At 39.3% G+C, this 23,719-nt stretch overlaps 1 protein-coding gene and 1 long non-coding RNA gene across 2 annotated transcripts in view; one reads left to right on the forward strand and one right to left on the reverse strand.

The window, feature by feature from the left end:
* Window positions 1–2,059: 2,059 nt before the first annotated feature.
* Window positions 2,060–2,542, reverse strand: LOC135577483 (cyclin-dependent kinase inhibitor 1B-like). Its single transcript, XM_065047624.1, has one exon. It carries the CDS (start codon window positions 2,540–2,542, stop codon window positions 2,060–2,062), a length of 483 nt encoding a protein of 160 aa, XP_064903696.1.
* Window positions 2,543–11,824: 9,282 nt separating this feature from the next.
* The window catches only part of LOC135577490 (uncharacterized), a 78,860-nt gene continuing 66,965 nt past the window's right edge, over window positions 11,825–23,719 (forward strand). Inside the window, exon 1 of the long non-coding RNA XR_010469293.1 lies at window positions 11,825–11,945. This is a non-coding gene — a long non-coding RNA (uncharacterized LOC135577490). The remainder of the gene's footprint in view (window positions 11,946–23,719) is intronic.

Consider the following 23,719-nt stretch of genomic DNA (forward strand, 5'->3'; position numbering starts at 1 on the left):
AGCTGTGCACGTCAATATTTAATAATACTCCATTTACCTTCTCCAAGCACTTAAATACCAACAGTTATTCCCAGGCAAGTCACATGTCCACTTGACATAGGTTCTTACCTTGGAGACATCAGCAGCATATGTTTACCAAAGATCACATAAGTAGCCAAGCAGTCAGAGATACTTTCCAAGAATATGCACCCAGCAGTTTATAGCTTGGGGACTTTGAAAAGAAGAGGAAATGTCTTTGTGCACAATAGATGTGGATGGAATAATATTACCTTATGTCCCATCTTTCTAAAACTGGACTTGATTTGTCCTTGTCTTGTGGGTTATTTAGGCTTATAGGATATTAGCAAAAATATATATCTGTAGTCAATATGCTAGTTCTAGTTACTGGGCTTGCTGTGTCAGCATTACTGGGGGCTGTGGAAAGTTACAACATGTGGATGTAAGAACAAAGAACAGGAACTGGTGGTCGAGCAAAAGGATCTTGTTACAGTGAGGAATGCAGAGCCTTCCCAGCACGTAGGGCACGTAGCCACAAGGAACTAAGATAAGATATGCATGCTTTCTTACTAACCTATCATGAGCTCAGCTTTTGTAATATGTATGAACTAATTAGTTGGTATACCAATCAGTATAATCCACGATAGTAGTTGTAATGTATGTAACAGTATAAAAGGACTGTGTAAAGAACAATAAAGCGGACACTTTGCTTGCATCAAGTTGCGTCCCCGTCTCTCCATCGCGGTAAATGGTGACCCCGACGTGATCTTTGGTGAAGACTCCGCCGGAGGCCGATAATCACCTATCTGGTGGCGTGCTGCGAGTCCCGCAGAACTGAGGACGCTGCTAAAAGAAGCAGGAAAAGCCGGCTACTGAAGTAATCACCCCCGTCTGGAACGAGAGGTGAGCTGCGGGAAACTTAACATGGGAAATCAGGCGAGTTCCCCTGAAAGAGACGTTTATGAACTAATGAAAGCTTTACTTAAGAAGCATGGGGGAAAAACCCTTTCGGGTCAGGACCTCAAGCTGATCCTTAAATGGGTCCAGGTTAAGATCCCTACAGTTACTGCTTCTTCGATTTTTACCCGGGAACTTTGGGACGATGTGGGGGTGAAATTATGGGATGCAGCTACCTCTGGAGATGAGGAAGCGCAACATATGCTCCCACGCTGGAGAAAACTTTTTGAGACTGTGAAAGCGCAAGAGCAGAGCCAACGAGGTTCAGAAGGGGAGACAAAGCCCTCTGCACCATCATTACCGTCACCACCCCCATTGGCCTGTGCAGCGGGGTATCCCCCGGAGGATGATCCCTTTGATCCCGGTCCTGTTGATCCCGAAAAAGAACCCGATCTTTTCCCTCCTGATCCTCATAATGCCTGGGGAGAGATCAAACGCCAAGCATTAAAGGAGGGGGAGCTAGAGATAGCAAGAACTATAGTAGCGCCTGTTATATATCAAGGAAGGGGGGGGGCGGCTCGATGGGAAGCATTGTCCTTTTCAGTGATTAAGGAGTTGCGTCGTACGGTTACTGAGCACGGGTTGTCTTCTCCTTATTTTGCAAGCCTTTTATCTTCTGTATTCGATACATATGTCATGACCCCACATGATTTAAAATCTCTCGCGCGATTGTTATTAACCCCAACGCAATATACAATGTGGGAGTCTCAATGGAGAACGGGATTGCAGACAGTTTTGTTGGGGTATGCAGGACACGCGAATGCTGCCCTAGCTGACTAATATCACCCAAGAGCCCCGAGAGCCGTACATGCAGTTCATAGACAGATTGAAACAAGCCTTAGATCGGCAGATAGATAATACCGAGGCTCGAGATATCCTATTACTTAAATTAGCAGTGGAAAATGCCAACGCTGATTGCAAAAAACTTTTAACGCGAACCCGCGGTGCGTGCAGACACAAGTTCCGCGGCCAGCCTCAACGCCCCTGCAAGCGCGGGGGGAGGAGCGGGGCACCGGAGGGTTTCCAGTCTCTCTCCCGCAACAGCAGGGAGCGCCGGCCTGGACCTGGCAACCGCCCACACAGTAACGCTACTTGATTCCTCTGTTCACTTACTGCCTACCAAAGTTGCAGGTCCTTTCCCCCCCCGCCGCCTCCACTGACTGGCACTGGGGGAGTCTTCTGAAACCTCTTCTTCTGTTGTGTTGGCTCTTTTATTTTGAGGAGAGGAATCATCGGTGGCAGGTCTTTTCCTCTGCCCAGTGCACTGCTCTGCAAAGTCCGTCTGATTTTCAGAAACATCAGTCTTTTGATCTACACAGTGAGTGTCCTCTGAGATTCCCTGAGAGCCAACAAAAACCACGTTTTGGCAATTCCCGTTTACGTCCAAGCTCTGGCGGCTGGCGGACTTGCAGACAGCTTTCAGTAGCCTGGGGGGTCTGAAGTAGAAGTCAGGCGAGCTCCCCTTCTCCACGGCTTGCCACTCGTACCTGCCTTCCAGCGGCTTGTGATTCTGGAAATCGAAATTCCACTTCCTCTGGCATGCCTCCTCCATCTCCTGGCAGTGCTTCTTCAAGTCCCTGTTTATCATTGATACAGGTGCAGACGTTACCGTTATTTCTCAAGCGAAGTGGCCTTCTAGGTGGCCTTTAGCTGATATCTCTCAGACGTTAGCAGGAATTGGGGGGTGTGGAGCTAGCCGCCAAAGCGCAGAAATGATACAAGTTCAAAATTCAGAAGGACAAGTTGCCTCAGTCAAACCGTTTATCTTACCAGTACCTATGGTCTTGTGGGGGCGTGATGTGTTGTCTCAGTGGGGGGTGTCTATCCAGACACATTTTTAGGCGGGGCCATTGAGGGGCGTGAAACCCCAAAGTTAACCTGGAAGACAGATACTCCTATTTGGATTGATCAATGGCCCCTGCCACTGGAAAAACTTCACGCCCTCCAAGAAATAGTTAACGAACAACTATCTATGGGACATATTGTACCCTCAACGAGTCCTTGGAACTCGCCTATTTTTGTTATTAAAAAACTGACTGGCAAGTGGCGCTTGCTCCATGACCTCAGAAAAATTAATGACGCTATGGAAGACATGGGGGCCCTGCAGCCTGGGCTTCCATCACCTACCATGATCCCTCGAGATTGGCATTTAACTATCATAGACCTCAAAGATTGTTTTTTCAACATTCCATTGCATCCAGATGATGCCCCTAAATTTGCCTTTTCTGTACCAAGCATCAACATGCAAGCTCCTTTGCAAAGATATCAGTGGGTTGTGCTACCGCAGGGAATGAAAAATAGCCCTACAATATGCCAATGGTATGTAGCAAACATACTTAGTCCTGTTAGAACTGCAGTACCTGCTGCATTGTTATATCATTATATGGATGACATTCTAGTGGCAGCACAGCACCATGAAGTCATGAAGGAAGCTGTAGCCCTTGTCGTGGCTGCTGTAAAATCAGCAGACCTCTGTATTGCACCGGAAAAAATTCAAAGAATGCCACCTTGGAAATACTTAGGATGGCGTATAAGGGCTCAGACTGTTACCCCGCAACCCTTACAGATACAGGCAAATGTAAAGAACTTACATGACGTACAAAAACTGCTGGGTACAATCAATTGGGTCAGACCATTGTTAGGAATCACTAATGCGGATCTTCGTCCCCTATTCGAAATGCTTAAAGGAAGCTCGGACTTAAACGCTCCGCGAACTCTTAGTCCTGAAGCCATAGCTTCCTTGCATAAAGCTGCAGCAGCAATTGCCTCCAGACAAGCGCATCGATGGGAACCAGAATTGCCTTTTCAATTAATCATCCTTAATCCTGCTAGACAACCTCATGCACTCATTTTCCAATGGGATTGCCAGAAAATGGACCCTTTACTGATCATTGAATGGATTTTTCTGCCTAACCAAGCCACAAAGACGATTTCTACCCAACATGAAATGTTTGCATCTTTAATCATCAGGGCCAGACAGCGATTACTTACCCTGGCAGGCACGGACTTCGCCCTCATATGTATGCCAGTAACAAGTGTTTACCTGCAATGGCTACAACAACAATCAGATGCACTAGGTATAGCCCTGACTGGCTATGCAGGCCAACTCACTTCTCATCCACCTTCTCACAAGCTGTTAAGCATTGATTTTCACCTTCTACCTATTCCAAAGCGGAGTGACCAGCCTTTACAAGCCCTCACTGTATTCACGGATGGGTCTGGCAAATCTCACAAATCTGTTATCCTTTGGTGGGATGACCATCGGGAACGGTGGAGCTCAGATGTTGAGACTGTACAGGGTTCTCCTCAAATAGTAGAATTGTCTGCAGTTGTTCGAGTGTTTCGAAAATGGTCTATTCCTCTCAATATAATCACTGATTCTGCTTATGTTGCAGGAATTGTTAGCCGAGCAGAAGCTTCTGTGCTACGGGATATTTCTCATGCGGCACTGTTCAATTTGTTACAAGAACTCATTTTCCTGTTAGATTCCCGTCTTCACCCTTATTTTATTATGCATGTTCGATCTCACACTTCTCTACCTGGTTTTATTGCAGAAGGGAACCGACAAGCGGATTTGCTTACGCTACCGGTGCAGGTGTTACCAGATCGATTAGCGCAAGCTCGACTCAGCCACTCCTTTTTTCATCAAAATGCTGCAGGCCTTAAGCGTCAATTTGACCTCACTATACAACAAGCCCATAATATCATTGCGGTGTGTCCTGATTGTCAAAGGCACTCTTTCCCTTCTATAGCAGAAGGAGTTAACCCCAGAGGGCTACAAAGCCTTCAACTCTGGCAAACAGATGTCACTCATTTTGCTGAATTTGGTCGTTTAAAGTTTGTTCATTGCTCTATTGATACATTTTCCGGAATGTTATTTGCCTCCTGTCATGTAGGAGAAAAAGCACGCGATGTGCAAAAACATCTGATGCGCGCCTTTGCTACTTTAGGGGTACCCTCTCAAATTAAAACTGACAATGGCCCTGCGTATGTATCTAAAACCTTAACGACCTTTTTTGCCTCTTGGGGTATATCACACGTCACAGGTATCCCTCATTCTCCTACGGGACAAGCTTTGATAGAACGATCTCACCAAACCTTAAAACGCCTGTTATTAAAACAAAAAGGGGGAATAGGGGCTGCTACACCAGAGGAGCGAATACAGAAAGCCTTGTATGTTTTTAATTTTTTGAATTGTTCCCTGTTAGACAGCAATCCTCCAGTAGTTCGTCATTTTAGCACAAACACCCTTTTTGAACCCAAGATTAAGCCGCCAGTATTGATCCGGGACCCCGAAACAGGTAAAGTAATGGGAACCTATCCCCTTGTCACGTGGGGAAGAGGCTATGCTTGTGTCTCCACAGAAAGAGGCCCCCGTTGGATCCCAGCCAAGAATGTGAGACCTTTTCGAGAAACATTGCAGCAGCCTCCTGAAGACATTCCTGGGCCTGATCCTGCGACTGATATAGAAGACCCTACCGATCAATAATTGAATGAACTCTGTTCCAGAGGTTAACAAATGGGAGCTTAAATGTCTCCAATGTGAAAAATGTAATCCGTGGATTTGTAGAATTTGTGTATTATTACTAACGATTCCATGTATCTTGCAGTGCTTACAAAGGTCGATAACTGCTTCAGTAAATAAGATTTTTCTTGTAGAAGCACAAGACCTCCCGAAAACTCCCAGTACAGAAATGTTGGTGAAGCAAGACGTCCTCGAACTAGTTGGACGCCGACCGTGGGAAGAAGCAAATATTTGAAAACAAAAAGGGGGAGATGTGGGTTATTTAGGCTTATAGGATATTAGCAAAAATATATATCTGTAGTCAATATGCTAGTTCTAGTTACTGGGCTTGCTGTGTCAGCATTACTGGGGGCTGTGGAAAGTTACAACATGTGGATGTAAGAACAAAGAACAGGAACTGGTGGTCGAGCAAAAGGATCTTGTTACAGTGAGGAATGCAGAGCCTTCCCAGCACGTAGGGCACGTAGCCACAAGGAACTAAGATAAGATATGCATGCTTTCTTACTAACCTATCATGAGCTCAGCTTTTGTAATATGTATGAACTAATTAGTTGGTATACCAATCAGTATAATCCACGATAGTAGTTGTAATGTATGTAACAGTATAAAAGGACTGTGTAAAGAACAATAAAGCGGACACTTTGCTTGCATCAAGTTGCGTCCCCGTCTCTCCATCGCGGTATTGTCTTTATCATCCCGAATAACAGTACTTTAAGAATGCTCTGGCTCACTAAGTTTTTTAATGTAACACTGATATAAAGGACAAGAAAGAGAAGTAAGAAGTCCTTTCTATTCACAATGGATTTTACAGCCTGCAGCAAATAATTTCTTGCTATTGAAGAGGGCTTCCATTCTGTTGCAGGCTGCTCAAAATAGCATACCAAGCTCGTGTCCAATCGAATAGACTTTGCTTCTGTAGCCAGTCAAAGCTGACACTGTACAACAGTGATTTGCTCTTGGAGAGCAGATTTATTAACACACCACCAGGACCGCAAACCCAGAGATCCTTTGCTGCATTCTCAGTGTTCACCTTTCCATTATGCCCCTAATTATCTCCAAAGGAGTTTATTCCTTGTAAGCTTCTTGTTCAGGCTAATAAGCATTTCATTCTGAATCCTCTGCAGATCTCGGATTTACTCCTCATGCTCTTAGCTGAGAAACTAAGCAACTGTCTCCAGTATTACAATGCGTATCTCCCACTCTCCCCAGCTTCTCTTTCAGTACAAGATCCTTCTTTGCTTAACAAGAGGCCTCCTCTTGAGATGCAGACTCCTATCAGATGGCCCCGGGACTCTTCTGTTCACTTGATCGTACAAATGGAATGACTCAATCCAGTCCTTATAACTGCTTGAGTCCTTCTCCTTCCCTGGGCTTGTGACAAAACCTTTACTTTCAAACACATGAATTGCAGTCTCCACTTCATAAAACTCTATGTCTTCCCTGCTTTAAGCCACAGCTCAGACTACAGATGATAGAATGCATCACTTACCAAAAGGAGTTCTAGTTCTATTATATATCCTGGTTTTCAGTGAAATGTGATGGACCCATGCCTTTTGGTTTATCGATGAGAAATTTTGATTCTACTCATATTGATGAGTGTGGTCTCTAAATTCAGTTGCTGGCAGATGCCAAAGCCATGTCCACTTTAAAATAGTGTCATTTTCATGCGATTTTTCATCATGTTAATTACAACCTCAAGAACGGTATAAAGCGGAAGAATTCCCACAATTTTCAGCGTTTTTCTATTAATTTCTCCTCATCAACTCTCTTCATTATGATAAAGCTCTAAATAGTTAAGAGTCTATATCACCTTTGGACTCAGATGGAAGGTTATATTATATTAATCAAGACTAACCTGCTCCTTCGTGTTCAAATAGGATGCTAATCCAGTAAATTTTTTCTTAAGCATTGATCTAAGGCAGTTAATGTAAAAATAATTTTCCAAAGTAATAACATCTCAAATAAGCATATACTGCAAAGGATATTTTCTCACATAAGAACTTTTCTTGAAGAACAATGTTTTACATTGCTCCTTAGACTACACTGAGGGCTATTTCAATGTAGGTATTCAAAAAAGATAAATGTAGTCATGTGATTCACTTTTTCTGTTAAGAAACCGTTCCGCCTTCTACATTATGCACGATTGGAAATAAAATCTTCTGCTCTGCAAAAACAAACAAATAAACAAAAACCATAAAAAAACCAAGCCCTCAGAAGTTAACAGAAAACTTCTTTGACAGTGCTCAGAGTGCAATCTTCCTCTGGAAGAAGCTACTCCAATGGCTTCTCTACCCAAACACGGGCATGTTTCATTAAATTTTAAAGATAAATACACATCGTAAGCCACATGCTGATGTACCCTGTCTTTCCACAAATGTTCTGGATTGTGGGTCCAGATTTATAGACTTTAAAGAATAGAGGAAACATATCATGATATCCTAACCTGACCTTCCAGAGCTGGCAATGCCATCATTTTTGCATCGTGCCTCTGAATCCTATTTCAGCTAAACCATAGTCTCTCTCGGAGATGAACTTTCAGACTTGCTTTAGAAATCTCAAGAGATAAAGAGTCAAATAGCACACCTAGGTAATATAGATCTGTAATTTAGTTTAAGAGGTATCTAAATACTTTTGTTGAATTCAACACAACATCACAAACAGGAAGACTTAGAGCGTGGGTCTCATGTGAATATCACAAAAGCAGGTTTGTATCACATAAAATGGAACTAATATTCCTGTACATGCTCTTCTGTGGCAAGGCAGGTGGATAATAAATACACTAATAAAGACATACATAATTACATATGCAAATGAATTTCAAATTCCTTTGAAGGAAATTACACATTTGAATGAGGCAAACACTGAAGGAGACTGTCAGTTTGCTAGTGAGGTTTCATAAGCCTGAACCACGCTTCCTGTTTTTAAGAAAGCTGGTGGAAAAAAAAAGGCTGGAGACCTTAAAGACTGGTGGCAGCTGTAGAGATAGATTCATGCTGCCAGGTCCAACACAAAAGAGCATCCAAGGTTTGCCAACATAACTTGATTGTCTGTTGGATAAAGGGTGGGGAGTATTCCTAGAAACAACAAAAACCGGCAAGTGTTATCTTTTCAGTATTATAAACTTGTAAACAAATCAGCAGTAAAAACACACTGGTAGAGCACTAGTATTCCAAGCAAGTTGGTCAGGGTTCTGAATTCAAATTATTAATAATAATCATGATGATGATGAGTCATCACTGACAGCTTAAACCTTCCTTAATTAAGGTTTATTAATGAAGACTAAGGATTGGTGTTAGTTTTGTGCTTAATATATTTACTGTGCTGAAGGCTTATTTTACAATGGGCCGCTTCCCTTCTGAAGTATGAAGCTGATAACTTACAAAGCAATTAGTTGTGCACTAATTAATTGCAGTTTAAGGAATCCTTTCCGTAGAATTAATCTTGCCTTAAAAACTCACACAGGTGGAAGCATGTTTAATGCTAATTTAACATTCATCAGTCTTTTAATGGGTTTCTTTATCTAAGGGTCATTAGTATGTAATATTATTTATCTCACCATTCAGTTGGAGAGGGGGGAAAACACTAATTTTATCTCATCTTGACAAATTTGCAGAAAGGACAGGAAGCAAATAATTTTGTGCTCCAGATGATCATTTTAAATCCGGCAGCGACCAAAGTAATTAATCTGCTTGTATGAATGATGAGTCGATACCATAGATGGCATGTCCAGCTAGACATGTATCTATATTGCGCACCTCACGTTCCTTTTCAGTAGGAGAAACTGGTCGAAGTATGGTATCTTCCTGTTAGCCTTTGTGAGAGATTCTCTAAACAAAATACATTAGAACAAGAAGGAACCAAACATAGTACTTCTGCTACCTATACTTATGCTGTTAGGAGGACAAACACCTATTTCTAGCCCCAAATTGTTAAATCTGTCCCCTGCCCCCAAAGGTAAGTACAAGATTATACCTTCTCCTTTGAGTTGCAGTAGTATTGAATTGCAGAAATTAATCCAGGAAAGTTTAGAATGTCTGGGGGGCTTCTGTTTGTTTGGTTATTCTTTTTTGTTTGCTTCCTCCTCTCCATCCCCCTCCAATTACAGTATAACGAGCCCTGCAAAGAGAAAACCTGACAAGTGACCAAAAGTTTATTTGTTCCCGTGTTTTTTCACTGTTGGTAGAGAAAGTCGTCAATAATAGATTTAAAAAGGAGAAAAGGCACAAGTAACTATGTCTTTAGAAAGTCTTTTACTTGCCTGTATTTTGTTGTTGAATATAGTTTACAGCACTGTAAAATATACTAAGAGGAGACGAGTAACTCCATCCCTAAGCTCAGAAAAGTAAAAACATCATCCAGATGGAGCAAATTACCGAAGGTAGGTGTTTACTTGGGTGCAACTCCAAGTCTGAGCCTGTTTCCAAATAGAAGTGAAAGAACAGCAGAACGGGAATATATAATTAATACTAGAGAGATTCAGGTATTAGATAGTCAAACACTCTCACCTTTATAATGATTAAATATAGTACTTCTGCCACTTACACTTCCCAGCTTGGAACAATAAAATGAGAATCGTCCTTCTCATGAAACCTTTGGCTATATGATGAACTCTTTCACAGAGGAGCGCATTAGTCTAAGAACAGCTTCAATATAGTTTCTTATGAACAAACTACCATGGCTCTGGCTTTTCCCCATCGGAGATAGACTATGACAGAAAACCCTGATGAAATTTGAGCTTATCCCATTAGAATCATAATGTACTATTTCCAGGGGCCTAATTTTTGCTTAGGACTTTTTTTTTCAAAGATATAACAATTTTTTTAAAAAATATGCAATTTGATTGCAATAGAGTGAGAATGCCCCTGAACGCAGTGCTACAGGTTCTTTGGAAGAAATATGTAATACGTAAAAAATAATAATCTGCTTTTGCTACATTTGACAGTAAATTACTCGAATGATAATTAAAATTAGAGTATAGAATACAAGAGACTATTTCAGAACAGACTATAATTAGTCTAATAGGCTTCTCTTTCTGTTTATTTCTCACTCTCCATCAACAACCAGAACAACCAGTTAACCGTCATGGGTTGCATCTGCTATTATACATACAGGGACAGCAGTGTAGTTATCTGAGGAGGCGAATTTTTTTCTTCGCACAGATATTCAGCTTTTCTTCTATTGCTGCTGTTGCCAAAGTAGTAAATATTTAATGTATTCAGTTATAAATGTAAACAGCAAACTGGCAACAGCTGTAAGGGTAGTACAAGAACACGTGGGAAAGAGCTGCGAGTTGTATATCTGTAAAGCTAAGATATATAATCAAAATCTCGCGTATTTTGTACTTGGAAAGTAAGATTAACTTGAAACGGACATTGGGAAAACATAGAGAACTCAGAGTGGCACCTGTATGTCTCTGATCATGCCTTTACTATGGTTTTATAGGGTAAATGAAAACTGCTGTTGTTTCTCAGATACAGCTAGTGTTGTCTGACAAACAAATAGCTCCTATGGCAAAGACAAAAACCAAAACAACCTGAAGTCACACGTATGTTTGTATACATTCCCCTGAAATACAACCAGGTGTTTAAGTCAGAGTTGTGGAAAACAAATTTAAAAATAAACTCAGTTGTGTTCAGCTAGGAATACATATAAATATTGTTTTCTTAATCTCCCCACACCTATGCAATTTCCTAAATCATGTTTAAGAAAGAACTATAGATAGTGAGGTTTAACACATTGGTACGTTGTATTAGAAATCCCAGTTTCATGCCTTTTGTTTTGCTAGAATATTTTTAAAGTCCTAGACAAGTGGGACTGCTCAAATACTGTAGTTGTTAAACCTGAGACTGAAAAGGGATACAACTTTTTTTTCAAACCTTTACTTTTTTCCAGATAATAATTCCAAGTTAAATCAGAATCGGAAACACAAAAATAATACTTGTCATCAAAAATTTGTTTTCCTCCTGCACTTCAATTAAGGGCTGAAAATATTAAAATAAAAAATTAAAACTAAGAGTTGTCCTTCTGCCTGGAAACACCAGGGAAAAAAAAGGATTCCTGAATCAGAAAAGTAAATGACAGCATTCAGGATCAAGAAAAAGGTACATACTTAGATCAGAACTTTATTTTAGGTATTGACTCTCTTTCAAACGAATCACAGGGTTGTAGTTTTTATCTCAGTTACACGTGCTTCACTTCTCTTATGCAACAATACTGGTTTTGTTCCCTGAAAAAAAAAAAAAAATAAAATAAATAAAGTGATTTTGTAGGAGAAGAAGGAAGGAGGACAAGGATGACCCTTATTATTTAGGCACTAACGTGAGACTTAAAAGCTCTTGCCTTTGACACAGACTTCTCGTAGTTTTGGACAGGTTGCATAGGATGCAAATGCCGAGTGACTAATTGTAGACTAACCACGTTCCAAGCACTGATGGTTCTTGACGTGGCCTGACAACATCTTCTCAAGGTATGATGTCCCTTTCTTTTAACTCCTTCTCTGAAAAATCAGAATGATATGTAGCTGCTTTATGGAGGTGTCATCCCTCCTCAAGAATGTCTGTACCTTGTAAAAAAGTGCCTCTCAACATGAAAAGTAGTATTGCTGTGATGGACAACCCTCAAACACCTTTGGGAGAACTCTAGGAGAAAAGAAAGGACTGGAAATTGGTTGTTTAGTATAAAAGGAAGGAAGGATAAATGGCCACTGGAAGTAGAATGTGATAAAAACAGCTACAAGCCTGTCAGAAAGTTACATCTCTGTTTTGTCCCTTTTAAAAGAGAGTTCTGACATGAAGGAAACCTGCATCATAGAATTCCATGTGATTTGTGATTTTTTACTACCAAGGATTATCTTCTCTTGTTTCAACATCATAAACACATCTCTGGCTTGAAATAAAACAAAACTAAGAGAGCTTTTGCAACCCCAGCATAATTAGGGAACAAAGCCCGTAAAGGAGCTGTCCCCAAGATGAGCTGGAGCCAGTCAACCAGGGAAAAAAATCTCTTTCTTCTCGGCAGGAGCACATCCATTGCCTCCGCCACCTGTGGCTGGCAACACGGGAAACGTGTATTCCTGCATTCTTTTACCTCAGCTTTCCTTTAAGGACCAAACAAAACATCAGCCCCCTGAAGGAATCCAGCTACAGCAAAACCAAATAAGTGTGTTAAGAACCTGCTCTAATCTCATTCTGAGATTACCATCTAGTCTCTCCCCTTGACTGCTCTGTTCCAGCTAGACCTTTTAATGCATAAGTTAAATGCATAAGTTGAATGCATAAGTTAACGACAATTACAAAAATAATTTCAAAGCTATTGACTTTTTTCTTTATCGATTTCTGACTTTTACTGCATCTTACAGGTAAACCAATAGTCCATCCTTTGGCCGAATTCCTATGAAATAGTAGTTCTGCTAACAGCTTATTGACATTGCTCTCTTATTATTTAGCATCTGGGTTTGATATTAATTATTTAGCTTGTATAGCAATGGCTGTCACTGAGTAAACAACAAAATAGTAGCTTCAATTACAGAAAGCAAAAACCAGCCCACCACAAAGAATACAGTAAAATTGTTGACAACACAAACTATGGAATTATTTTCTCTCGGTTGCAGAAATGGACTGCCATTTTTCTGTCTGGGGAGTTTTGGCCTTTCTGAGTTTGCCTCTTGTTGTTTCGTTGATACTGAACATTTCATACTATATGAAAAAGAAGCAAGGTAAGTAATGTCTCTGTAAGGAATGGAGTTTGAGGGGTTAAAGTGTTTGCAGAGAAAGCCATCACTGCTTGGAGATTTCAAGCCAACAAATGGATTAATTATCTTTCGGCAAGAATGATTCTAGTAGAGAGCATGCAACTTTTAAACATGTTTAGGGGAGCCAGGTATGATTATACAATGGTTGCTAGCTGCCCAGTCCACTGCCAAACACAGCTGAGTCCATTCTCTGAAGAAAAACCAACAGAACACGTACAAGATGAGGAATTAAGTTTTGGCTAAATTTGTATTTTTAATGTACATTTTTAACATCTGCAACTTCTTTATTGAGGTGTACTTTTCATGTAACTGGTTGTTATTCGTACTTTAGTTTAAAAAGAATTTTAAGTAGCTGCACTGATACAAAATACATTTGAGAAGATTTTATCTTCCCAAAATTCCTGAATGCTTGTTTGAATTTCAGATTTCATACACATTTTATGCTTAATTAGTTTGTTTTGAAAAAGTCCAAATTGCTTTTCATCGCGGGATGCTAATGTAGCTCTTAAATCAATGTGTCACTCACAATAAGGAACTGGCTTGTTTAATTCACGTTAGAGGGTGACTACAGTCATACTCTTGTTTCAGTTAAAATTAACTATGACTTTCAACAGATTTGATGATGCCATTGCAACCTCTCTTATGCATGCAATTCTGTAGATTTAAGTTGCACATCCTCACCACGCCCATTCAGAGAAAAAGTGCGTTTCCACAGGGAAAACTGCACCTGTGCTATATGCACATGGGTGCTCACGCAAACACTAGCGGGTTCAATCACGTTAAACACACATACGTACATAACCTACATAAACAGGCCTATGCTTATAAACTAAACTCACCAAGTACAAGAGAATTAGAATATGACAGGATATTAAAAGAGCTGCTGGAGAGCTGTGGGATGAGGGAGTGCCTTTTTGGTTTGTCTTTTAGTGCTGCTAGGCAGAGATTTCTACGATGAAAAATCACAGTCATTTACAAAACTAATGCTGAGCAAGGTTTTGGTAAGGTTGGCTGATGTTGCATTGCTCATGTAATCGGAGCTTACTGTGCTAAATTCAGGAGTTCTGGAGCAGAAGATAGAAAGTCAAGCATTCCTGAGTTATTAATCAAGCTCTAGCAACAAATCTCTTTGGAGCCAATGATCTCTGCCTCAGTTTCTTTTTCTGCGTGGTCACAGGATATATATCCCTCTTTCAGAGATATAAGCAGCAGAACTAGCAACGTAAACATTTTAGTTGAATCAAGACTGGAGTTTTTAAGAACACTGCCCCAAGAGACCCATTTAGTGCTTTAGTTTGTATTGCAAAGCGGGCTCAGAGGACATGAAGTGGGTTCGTTTCAGTGATCAATAATACCTCTAGAACTACATCAAACGGTAGCTTAGTGGTCTTGAGATTAGCTTTATATTTAACTAAGTTCCAGGAAAGAAGAGTTCTATTCTTGGCTAGATAACAAATCTCTCTTCAGAACATGCACATAGCCATTTCTGTGCTGTGTCCCCACACTTGTTTCCCCCACCCCGATATTTTTGGTCTTGTTTTTCGGAACACATACAATCTGCTTGCTACTGCCACATGCGTGTAAAATGTTTAAAGTCTAATAGTGAAGTCCTAAATCAAGCATATTCTGTGAATTAAAAGTATTTTTCCGTTGCCCTTCTAGCTATGATGGCTACTACACAGAAGATGTCCCAGTTTATGGCAATCTCAATCAAGATATTTTAGGTAAGCTTCACTTTGAGAACACGTGTCTGTTCAGAGGCTGTGATAAATGTGTAGTTAAAAACTGACTGACCAACACTTTCTGTGTTTCTCAACACAGAATTAATATCAGCTTGGGATAGAACTGCAAACCATCATACTGCACTACTCTTTTTAAGACCAGGTCTCATACTGAATTGGATTTTTTGCAGTCCAAATGATCCTGTTCAGCCAAATATCTCAAAACCAAGAGCTGTTCTTCATGTAAAGCTGCACCAGTTGAAATAACAGCTTGATCCATGCAGTTACAGCAATCTAAGACACATATTACTCCCTGCCCAAAGTCAATGCTCCCACACAAGCTGGTAGAAACAGACACAGGCCAGTTCTCTGTTGTGGCTGTCCACAGATCATCAGCAATGTTGACAAATATGCTGGAACAAGTCTGAAAATTGTGAGGATATAATCTGTTTTACTGATGGCTAAAATGAGATACATGATGAAAAAAATGACTTACACCAGATTTTTCAGAAAACTGGAAGCAGAGTCAGGAATACAATTTAATCACAAGCTGCTGCAACTCACAGCCTCTTTTGTGGCCCAGTATAAGTTTGCCCGTGCTGAAAAATACATTAATATGTGGTTACGCTCTAATTGCAAGATGTACCCCTAGCAGTGTAAAATGACGCCCACTTAGTGAATAATGAGAAACTTTCCATCCATATGAACAGAAAATGCTTTTCATTTTCACAGTATGCATGTCTGAATTTCTTAGCTATTCGCCCTTCTGTTAATAGAGAAAGAGATCTGTGTGTGAATTCAAACCAAAACAAACTTCTACCAAAGTAAACTGGGCAAAGTTGGTTCTGTAACAGGGAGGAGCTGTTAATTTGATCTTTTAAGACTCAGTAGTGTGCCTTAATAACTAAAACATTTTTCTACTTTGATAAACTGTAGAGGCATGTTGTTACGGGCAGATGAAGTCCCAGCCTCAAAGGCCAGTTAACCAGCTACAGGTATCTCTAAGTTTAATTCTGGATTTCTGAATTAGGGTAATGTGGTCTGTCTCAGAATTTTTGTGTGTATCCCATGACAATATATAACAAAAATTTTCACGCTGCTCCTCACGAAAATTACCATGCATTAGTGTCGTAGTTCATCAAGAAATTTAAGCACGGACTCGACCCTTTGTTCCATCTGGGACATTAATGAGGGAGCAGGAGAATTATAGACAGCTCATTTCCATCCATATGGCATAATAAAGCTCGGTCACAGGCATGCAGATCAGGCTGAATTGAGCCTACATCTAATGCCATGGCTTACGTAAAGAATTACTTGTATTTATTTTGGACATCATTCAAGTGAAAACACAAGCGGCATCACGTGATAATCATGAGTTTGACTGGCTCTCTCTTGCCCAACACAAAATCTATATGCCTTAAATAAATGCCTGGTTTTGTATCGATTTATATTTTGTTGAGATACCTGGATGCCTAAAAGCATGCAACCTTCAGCTTCATCGATTTCCTGAGTTGATTTCCAGCTTCTCTCTCAGGATACTTCCAGGTGGTGGAAAATTTATTTTTTTTTTCTCCTTTAAATCTAGACATTTGCTTTATTAACTTCACAGAAACAGACTAACCTATGAAAATTCCAATATGAAAAATGTTTGATAATTTGGCTTGAAAAACACAGAGAAAAACAGGGGAAAGACACACGAGGCATACATTTTGCACTGCAAATGAGATCATATTTACAGACGAGAATCACCCATCTTTAGTTTTCTGCACAGACCAAGCCTATGAAAACTGTTACTAGTAACTGGATGATAATTAAAAAAAAAAAAATAAACAAAAACAGTAAGAAGAAAAACAGATCAAATAATGTCTTGCATCCCAAAGAACTTGGACCAATTATATAAAGTACCCTCAGTCCCACAGTGAATCTTTCCAATAATAGCTGCCACTACCCTGTGGAGGGATTTTGATGGATAAAGATTTGTTGCTGAATTAGTCTGGCTCAAAGGAATCTCTAGGCCACTTTGAGAAGCTGAGAACAGAATCTCCTGTGAGAAAGAGGAGCGTTCCTCAATCAGCGGGGTCCCAACATGGCGTGAATCATCTCCCCCCCACTGCAGCGATGTAATACTGAATGGAGCAGTCTGATGGTGAAGTTTAAAGGCATTCCTAGCAGACCCGTAGTTCTAATGAAACTGGAAAACCAAACCAAAAATTTGTTAATAGACTTATTCTGTGGTAATTAGTTGTAAGAGACTTCTCAGTAAATTCACCATGCTAGTTTTTGAGGTCATAGGAGAGAACGAAAGAAAGGCCGTTTTTTGAGACCAATGGAATGCCAAATTTGGAACAAAGTTTTAATACATGAATTCTTATAGTTGCCAGAAAGTCCTATACCTCTCTTAGGTTAAGATTTGTTAAGTAAATTGTAAGCTCAAATAACGTTTTCTGAGAATTCTGTTTAGTTGCATGGCCTACAAGATGCTGCTTGGATGGCGCAGATCTGCTTGCTGCAAGTGAGAAATCTCCAAGGAAATTTCGAATGCTGTATTTCCACTAGTATTACCAGCCAATGTTTTGATAAAGCAAATACTGCACTGATAGATCTGAAACAGGACTTCGATCCGGTAAGGGAAAACAATATCCAATAAATATGACAGCCAAAATGGAGTTAGAAATGTTGAGGAATAAATTTATGACAACCTTACAGGCTGACTGCATTCGATTGGACTTGCAGATTTGTCTATGAAACAGCCTGTGGCTGTTGTGGGATAGTGTGCTTACATTGCTAGCAGACTGATATACCGACTGTTATGTATCAATTGTCACTCTGATCAAGAAAATGCAGGGAATGAATTTAAGTCTTAATAGGCCATGATCCTTTTGTCATATATGTACCATTTGTGAAATTTAATTCTGATTTATTTTTTTTTTAATTTGTAATCTATGTCTTTGTAAATTGCACTACCTGGGGTTTTTTTTAACAGCACAGATTTTGGCATGCATAAATGTAAATTGCTGCAGAACCTGCAAGTCTTTCACATCAGGTCATAGGCCATACTTGTATTTGGTCTGATCCTACATACTTGCACAATTTTTGTCGATGGTTCTGGGAAGTCTCATAAAGCTGTAGTGGTCTGGTGTGAAGATAACGATTGGCATCATTCTGTAAAAATCATTGAAGGTTCAACCCAATTAGCAGAACTTGGCACAGCTTTAAATTACTTAGAGCTTTTTAAGGAGAAACCTCTAAATTTGATTTGTGATTCTGAGTACGTAGTCAAGATCCAACGCATATTGCTAGTTTAAACTGGGTTTTTAAACTAAAGAAGTCATGGGCATTGAAAAAATGAAAACTATCTATCTACACAGACTCTTTTTTATAAAGGCATTTTAAAGAGAATACTTCAATTTAAACTTGTCTAATTTGTCTGTGTAATTATATGAAGTGAATTACCTATTCAGGAGGAGTGTTGTGTTCTATTAAAAAAAAATATGTATGTAAGGAATTTCTTAGTCATTTTTTGTTAAGCTAAATTTTAAAGTAGCTGACATGGTAATTTTCCACACTTTGATCTAAAATCATTGAGCAGAAACCTGTGTAATTAAGAAGCAAATATCTTTACTGCTTAATGTAAACACTCTGGCACATCATATCAAAAAATATTTACCTACAGTGACTCCACATGTGTTTGGGACTAGTCATAAGATAAGATTCTATCTAGTTTTTTATAAGGTGATTGACATGAATTTCCTTTAACTACTTAAGCATCATTTGATACACAGCTGTTTGAGATAAATGCATTATGGTCACCATTTTCTATTGGTGTCATTCTTCTGAATTCATCAGCTGTTCATCAAGTGTGTCAGCGAAAACAAGTGGCACATGAAAAAAAACCTCTCAAGTGTGACTCCCCAAAGTCTTGTTCTGAACCAACGTGAAGCTGCAACTTGTTGTTGGGGAGGTGCTTTGAAGTCATGAAGGTATATTGTAAGTTGACCTGATTATCAGAATGCTTCTTGCTAGTTTAATAGGCAGCAGAAAAGGAAAAAGAAACCTAATGTTAGCTCATGTTACATTATAACCCTTAGCAAATACGAGCGGTGAAGGGGCAGAGCTGAGCCGCTGATCCTGAGGGCTGCCAGAGCCCACAGGAATGCTTTTGCTTCAAAGCCCCGCCTAGGAGAGAAAAAAACAGTCTAGCACTTGCTCTCAAGAAGTGTCTTTGTCAACAAGATTGATGCAGATGCCAGCTGTGAGTGTCTGGAGAAGCTGGGCTGCCTATATCATCATCACGGGGGGGTAGGTTTTATTTAAGGTAGATGTGTACTGAGAATGGCTAATGATTTTGTCACCATATTCACCTTGAGAAGAACCACAGGTCTCAAACTCACTCTGTGCAGCTGGGTGAGCTTTGCCAATCAATGGGGTGATTGGTAGTTTCCAAAAAGAAATACAGAGGAGCACTCAGAAAAGACAGGCCATTCTCAGGTCACACAAGACAAATGACAGCTGCTGTTTCCTTAACATCAACATTTTAACATTATAGTTTTTCCTTGTTTCATTTCTTTTGCTTGTTTACAGTTTGATGCACTATCTTGCTTTGCAGTCTGCATAAATGCATACTCTGGGAAAAAGCATTAGCTAACGTTCATTGACTTTGTGATTCCTAAGGTCATGGAGTTTGAAATTTTTGGTTATACCCTGTTGGGACATGGCTAATAGAGAAGGGGCATGGCTCTATTGATCCGTTGTATCAGGAGAATTTTGTTCTAAGTTAGCATGAGTAGGCCTCAGTTAGCATGAGTCTGGTGCAGTATAAGTGGAAAAGTACTGAGTGGTCGCTCTCTGGTTAGCTGAGCGTCTAAGATAAACAAGCTGGGGAATTATCTCTAGCAGGGTGAGAAGGTTGCATTCCAGAGAAACCACAAGAAGGTTGAGCTCATTATGTATACTATCCAATTAATAGAAGACGAGTAGGCATAATTATTGTATACTATCCAATTAATAGAAGACGAGTAGGCATAATTATTGTATGCTATCCAATTAATAGATGACAAGTAGGCATAATTACTGTAAGTCTTATATAAACCAGCTTAGTGTCTCAATAAAGCGAGGTATGCTTATCACTCATATTGGGTCGACCGCATTCCTTCCTCCGTCCGCTCGGGTTTGGAACTCTGATGGAATTTTTCTCTCGGCAATACCCTATCAAATATACCAGTTACTACTGCTATAGGATAGTTTTCATGTGCAACTGCTGAATGCCACTCTCATTTTCTCGCAGGGGTGGTGTAAGAAATTATTTGCAATTGAGGGCTCCTGTCAGTCTAGTGAAGTGTTGCAGGAATTCCAAACAGCCAAAAGTAACAACTGGGTAGACTGGCTGAAAGACTGATCTTCTCCCAATGAAACTGAAATAACAGGAACACACCCTTATTTTCCCAGGTTAGTGATTACCTCAAATACAAAATGCCTGAGGCTACTTCTATTTCTAGTTTAAAATTACATATTAAGAAATTAGAAGATGGTTGTAAACTGAGTGTCTCCTAAGCTAGGGAAGGTCAAAAGTAATTAATCTCATCCTGTGTGTGCACTGTATTGGTGGCTTTACAGGGAAATGAAATGTTCTACCAGTTTTTATTATCACTGAAGTGATGATTACGTTTCGTAAGTTACTTTATCAGTTCTTGTAAAGTAGAACTTAGCACACCTACACGTGATGTGCTACCACAGTACCAAGCCTTATCTAATCATTGCACCAAATATGATTTACCTTTTAAAGGCTTTTACAGACTGGGAAACTTGCATTTCATAGCATTTTGTATACGTTGTCCATCAAGAGAAGGAGAGGGTGGCATACAGCACTGTAATTCACAACCGTTGATTTGTAAAGGTTGGTTATACTTTTGGTTTACTAACCTCTATTCAGTATGGAATTAATATGGATCTCAATCCTGTCAAGCCTTAACTATGGCTTTAAATAACATCAGATACCATGTAGTCAGCATGCATTCAATAAAATTTTAAGCGTAAAATAATTTGCTTTATTTCTCCTCTTCATGGCATGTGCGGCTGTAATGCTCCTTGGATTTTAGCTTAGTGTTGTTAGACTTAGCATGTGATTTTGTTGTTGTTTTGTTTTGTTTTGCCTGACTTCTCAATTAACTTAGAATTACAATGTTCTCTTGGCTTGTTTACCTGAGAGTTTTTGCTTCTACAATTGTATTGGAGGCTGTTCAGTTTTGATAATGTGTTGTTACTATGTAATATGTTCTTCCTAAATGTTTATGTTTGTTAGAATGATACTGGGTATATATAGTGCTATAAGAAAAGCTGTGTTTATACTGATGTCTCTTGTTATTTCTAGGACCTAAATCATGGGAGGATGTGTCAACCGAGGACCTTAGAAAATGGCAGGAGGAAGTACTTGAGGTAGCTATTAATGTAGTCCTACTATGCAGTTTGTTGTAATGTTTCTTTTTCCTTAATATATAATATCTATAGGAATAAATTCAGATCTCGCTGTGCCATATCATATTTGCAAGAGGTATTAATCAATTAATTCAACATCTGCCTTAAAATAGGGGTTTAGGATAAATTGGTTAAGACTGTCAGATGAGACAGACTAAAATAGATGACCATTTACCAGTGCTAAGCACCACTAGTAAACCTGGAAAAAATAAATATTTTTTTGTCTACATCCTGGCATCCTGGCTGATGGGGATGTGTACTTTTGGATCTCATCAGAATATAGTCATTGAAGTTAACAAGCATTGAATCAACTGATCTTGGTTCAGGTAATCAGCTCTTCAATTCCGGAGGGCTTACTGGTTTCATCATTAGATTTTTTTTTTTTTTTTTTTTTTTTTCCCTGCAAAATAACGCTAAAGTAATTAAAGTATCTTTGCAATCTCAGCACTTGCTGTCTTTATGAGGCTAAAGCCATTACTGTTGTGTGATCTGTATTTTTTTATTCTGAGTACTTACATTAAACAAGCAGTTACTTCTTTTTCTATTTCCTGAACTCCCTCGTAAGAACTCAACAGTGAATTTATTCTAAATCTCAGTGTTTCTGCCGTAACTGCCAAAAGTCACCTTGTTGCTACAATCCTAATATCTGCCTAAAAAGCTAAGTTATGTGGTGTGCCTTGGTAGTTAACACAGAAGCTGTTTGGAACCCCACAGAGTGAGGGGACAAAGGGTAAAATTCAGTCTTGGGAAACAAGAGAGTATCTAATGGAGAGAGCAAAGGGGCTGTATTTCCCTTTCCTTTTCCACTCCTGGGTAATACCTTGTGCATCATCTACTAATCCTTGCTGCACAACTTTACAGACTAAATACATTAAGGACTGTAAGAGGAATTATCTCTCTTAGCCTGGGCCAAGGTAGCTAAAGCTTACATTCTTGTAGCGATTTTAACAGCAATAGTGTGACAAGAAGTAAGTGATCAGGTAACTTTTAACATGTATAGTATTTGTGGCTTTTCTGATCAGGCCGTGGGAAACCTGATGGAAACGGAATTATTATTTAGGAAGTGCCTAGTTGTGAGATGTACCTAAGTAAACAAAGGCATCCATTAATTACTATTCTAATATTCTTCTGATGTTTCTTCTTTTCCTGTTTCTAATTGCAGTGTAACAGAGGAAGTGAAAGGAATGCAGGTAAAGTGTTTAAGAAAATAAGTGCCATAGATTATCTTATCCAAAGAGTCTTGACTTAATAGAAGACATCCTGCTTTTATGCCAAACTCTCTAGGATACTCACTGTTTTTAGTGGGGGGAACCACACAAAACCAATAATGTTCATAATTAAAAGCTTGAGTAAATACATTATAATTGATATTGCTGTCACCACAAGTTGTTTAAAATAATCTCACCTGATCAGTTAAACAGCTTTTTGTTGTATATGTCAGTTTCGGCAGATGTTCATTGAATCTGAAAATTCCAGCCCTAAGTTACATGGATGTTCAGGTGGAGAGATTTGGAAGTTGCTAACTTTTTGAAGTAATTAGATAAGCAGGCATATTAAAAAATGAGTGTTCAAAGAATCTCATTAAGTTGCATGATGAACTATCAAAAATTTAGCAGATTATTCTGTATACTGAATGAATCAGGCTGCCTGCAGGAAAAGGTTCATTAGAGACCAAGTATCACGATGAAAGTCAAATCAAGACTGCACACCTAAGTGTAATTCTGATACTACTTAGGGAGATGTATGCCATATGAAGATTTTCTCATTGTTCTGAAAAGGTCCTGTATGTTCCAAAAAAATACAAGTTTTTACTGGAATAAACGAGTGGGGGGAAAAGCTGATGTGTAGTACAGCACAGATATGTTTGGCTTGATTTTCTTAAGGCTTCACAGTCTTTTTTTTTTTTTTTCTGGTGTTGCTTATTTCATGACATTCATCTAAGAAACCCTTAGCTGAACATCTGAGGACAAAACACAATCTAGTGTCTCTGTCTCTCTATCAAGACTTGATCTAATTAATTTTAAATGTACTGCATCACAGATAAGGTAGAAAAGCAAAAAAACCCGATGTCTGTCTTATTTTTTCCAACTTTGAATATAACTTGAGCAAAGTCTTTATTATTTAGTTATGTTTTAAATTATGCTAGGGAAGATATATTTAACTGAATATTAAAGGCGTTAACAGCTTTTGTTATGAGGAAAAACCTACTTTTACAGATTAGTATTTATACCTGTATATTTATATATGCTATAAAAGATGGAATCTCAGATTTTTTTCAATTTAAGGAAATCATATATT

Source organism: Columba livia (genome assembly GCF_036013475.1).
Source record: "Columba livia isolate bColLiv1 breed racing homer chromosome W unlocalized genomic scaffold, bColLiv1.pat.W.v2 SUPER_W_unloc_4, whole genome shotgun sequence".
In the NCBI taxonomy this organism is placed as follows: domain Eukaryota; kingdom Metazoa; phylum Chordata; class Aves; order Columbiformes; family Columbidae; genus Columba; species Columba livia.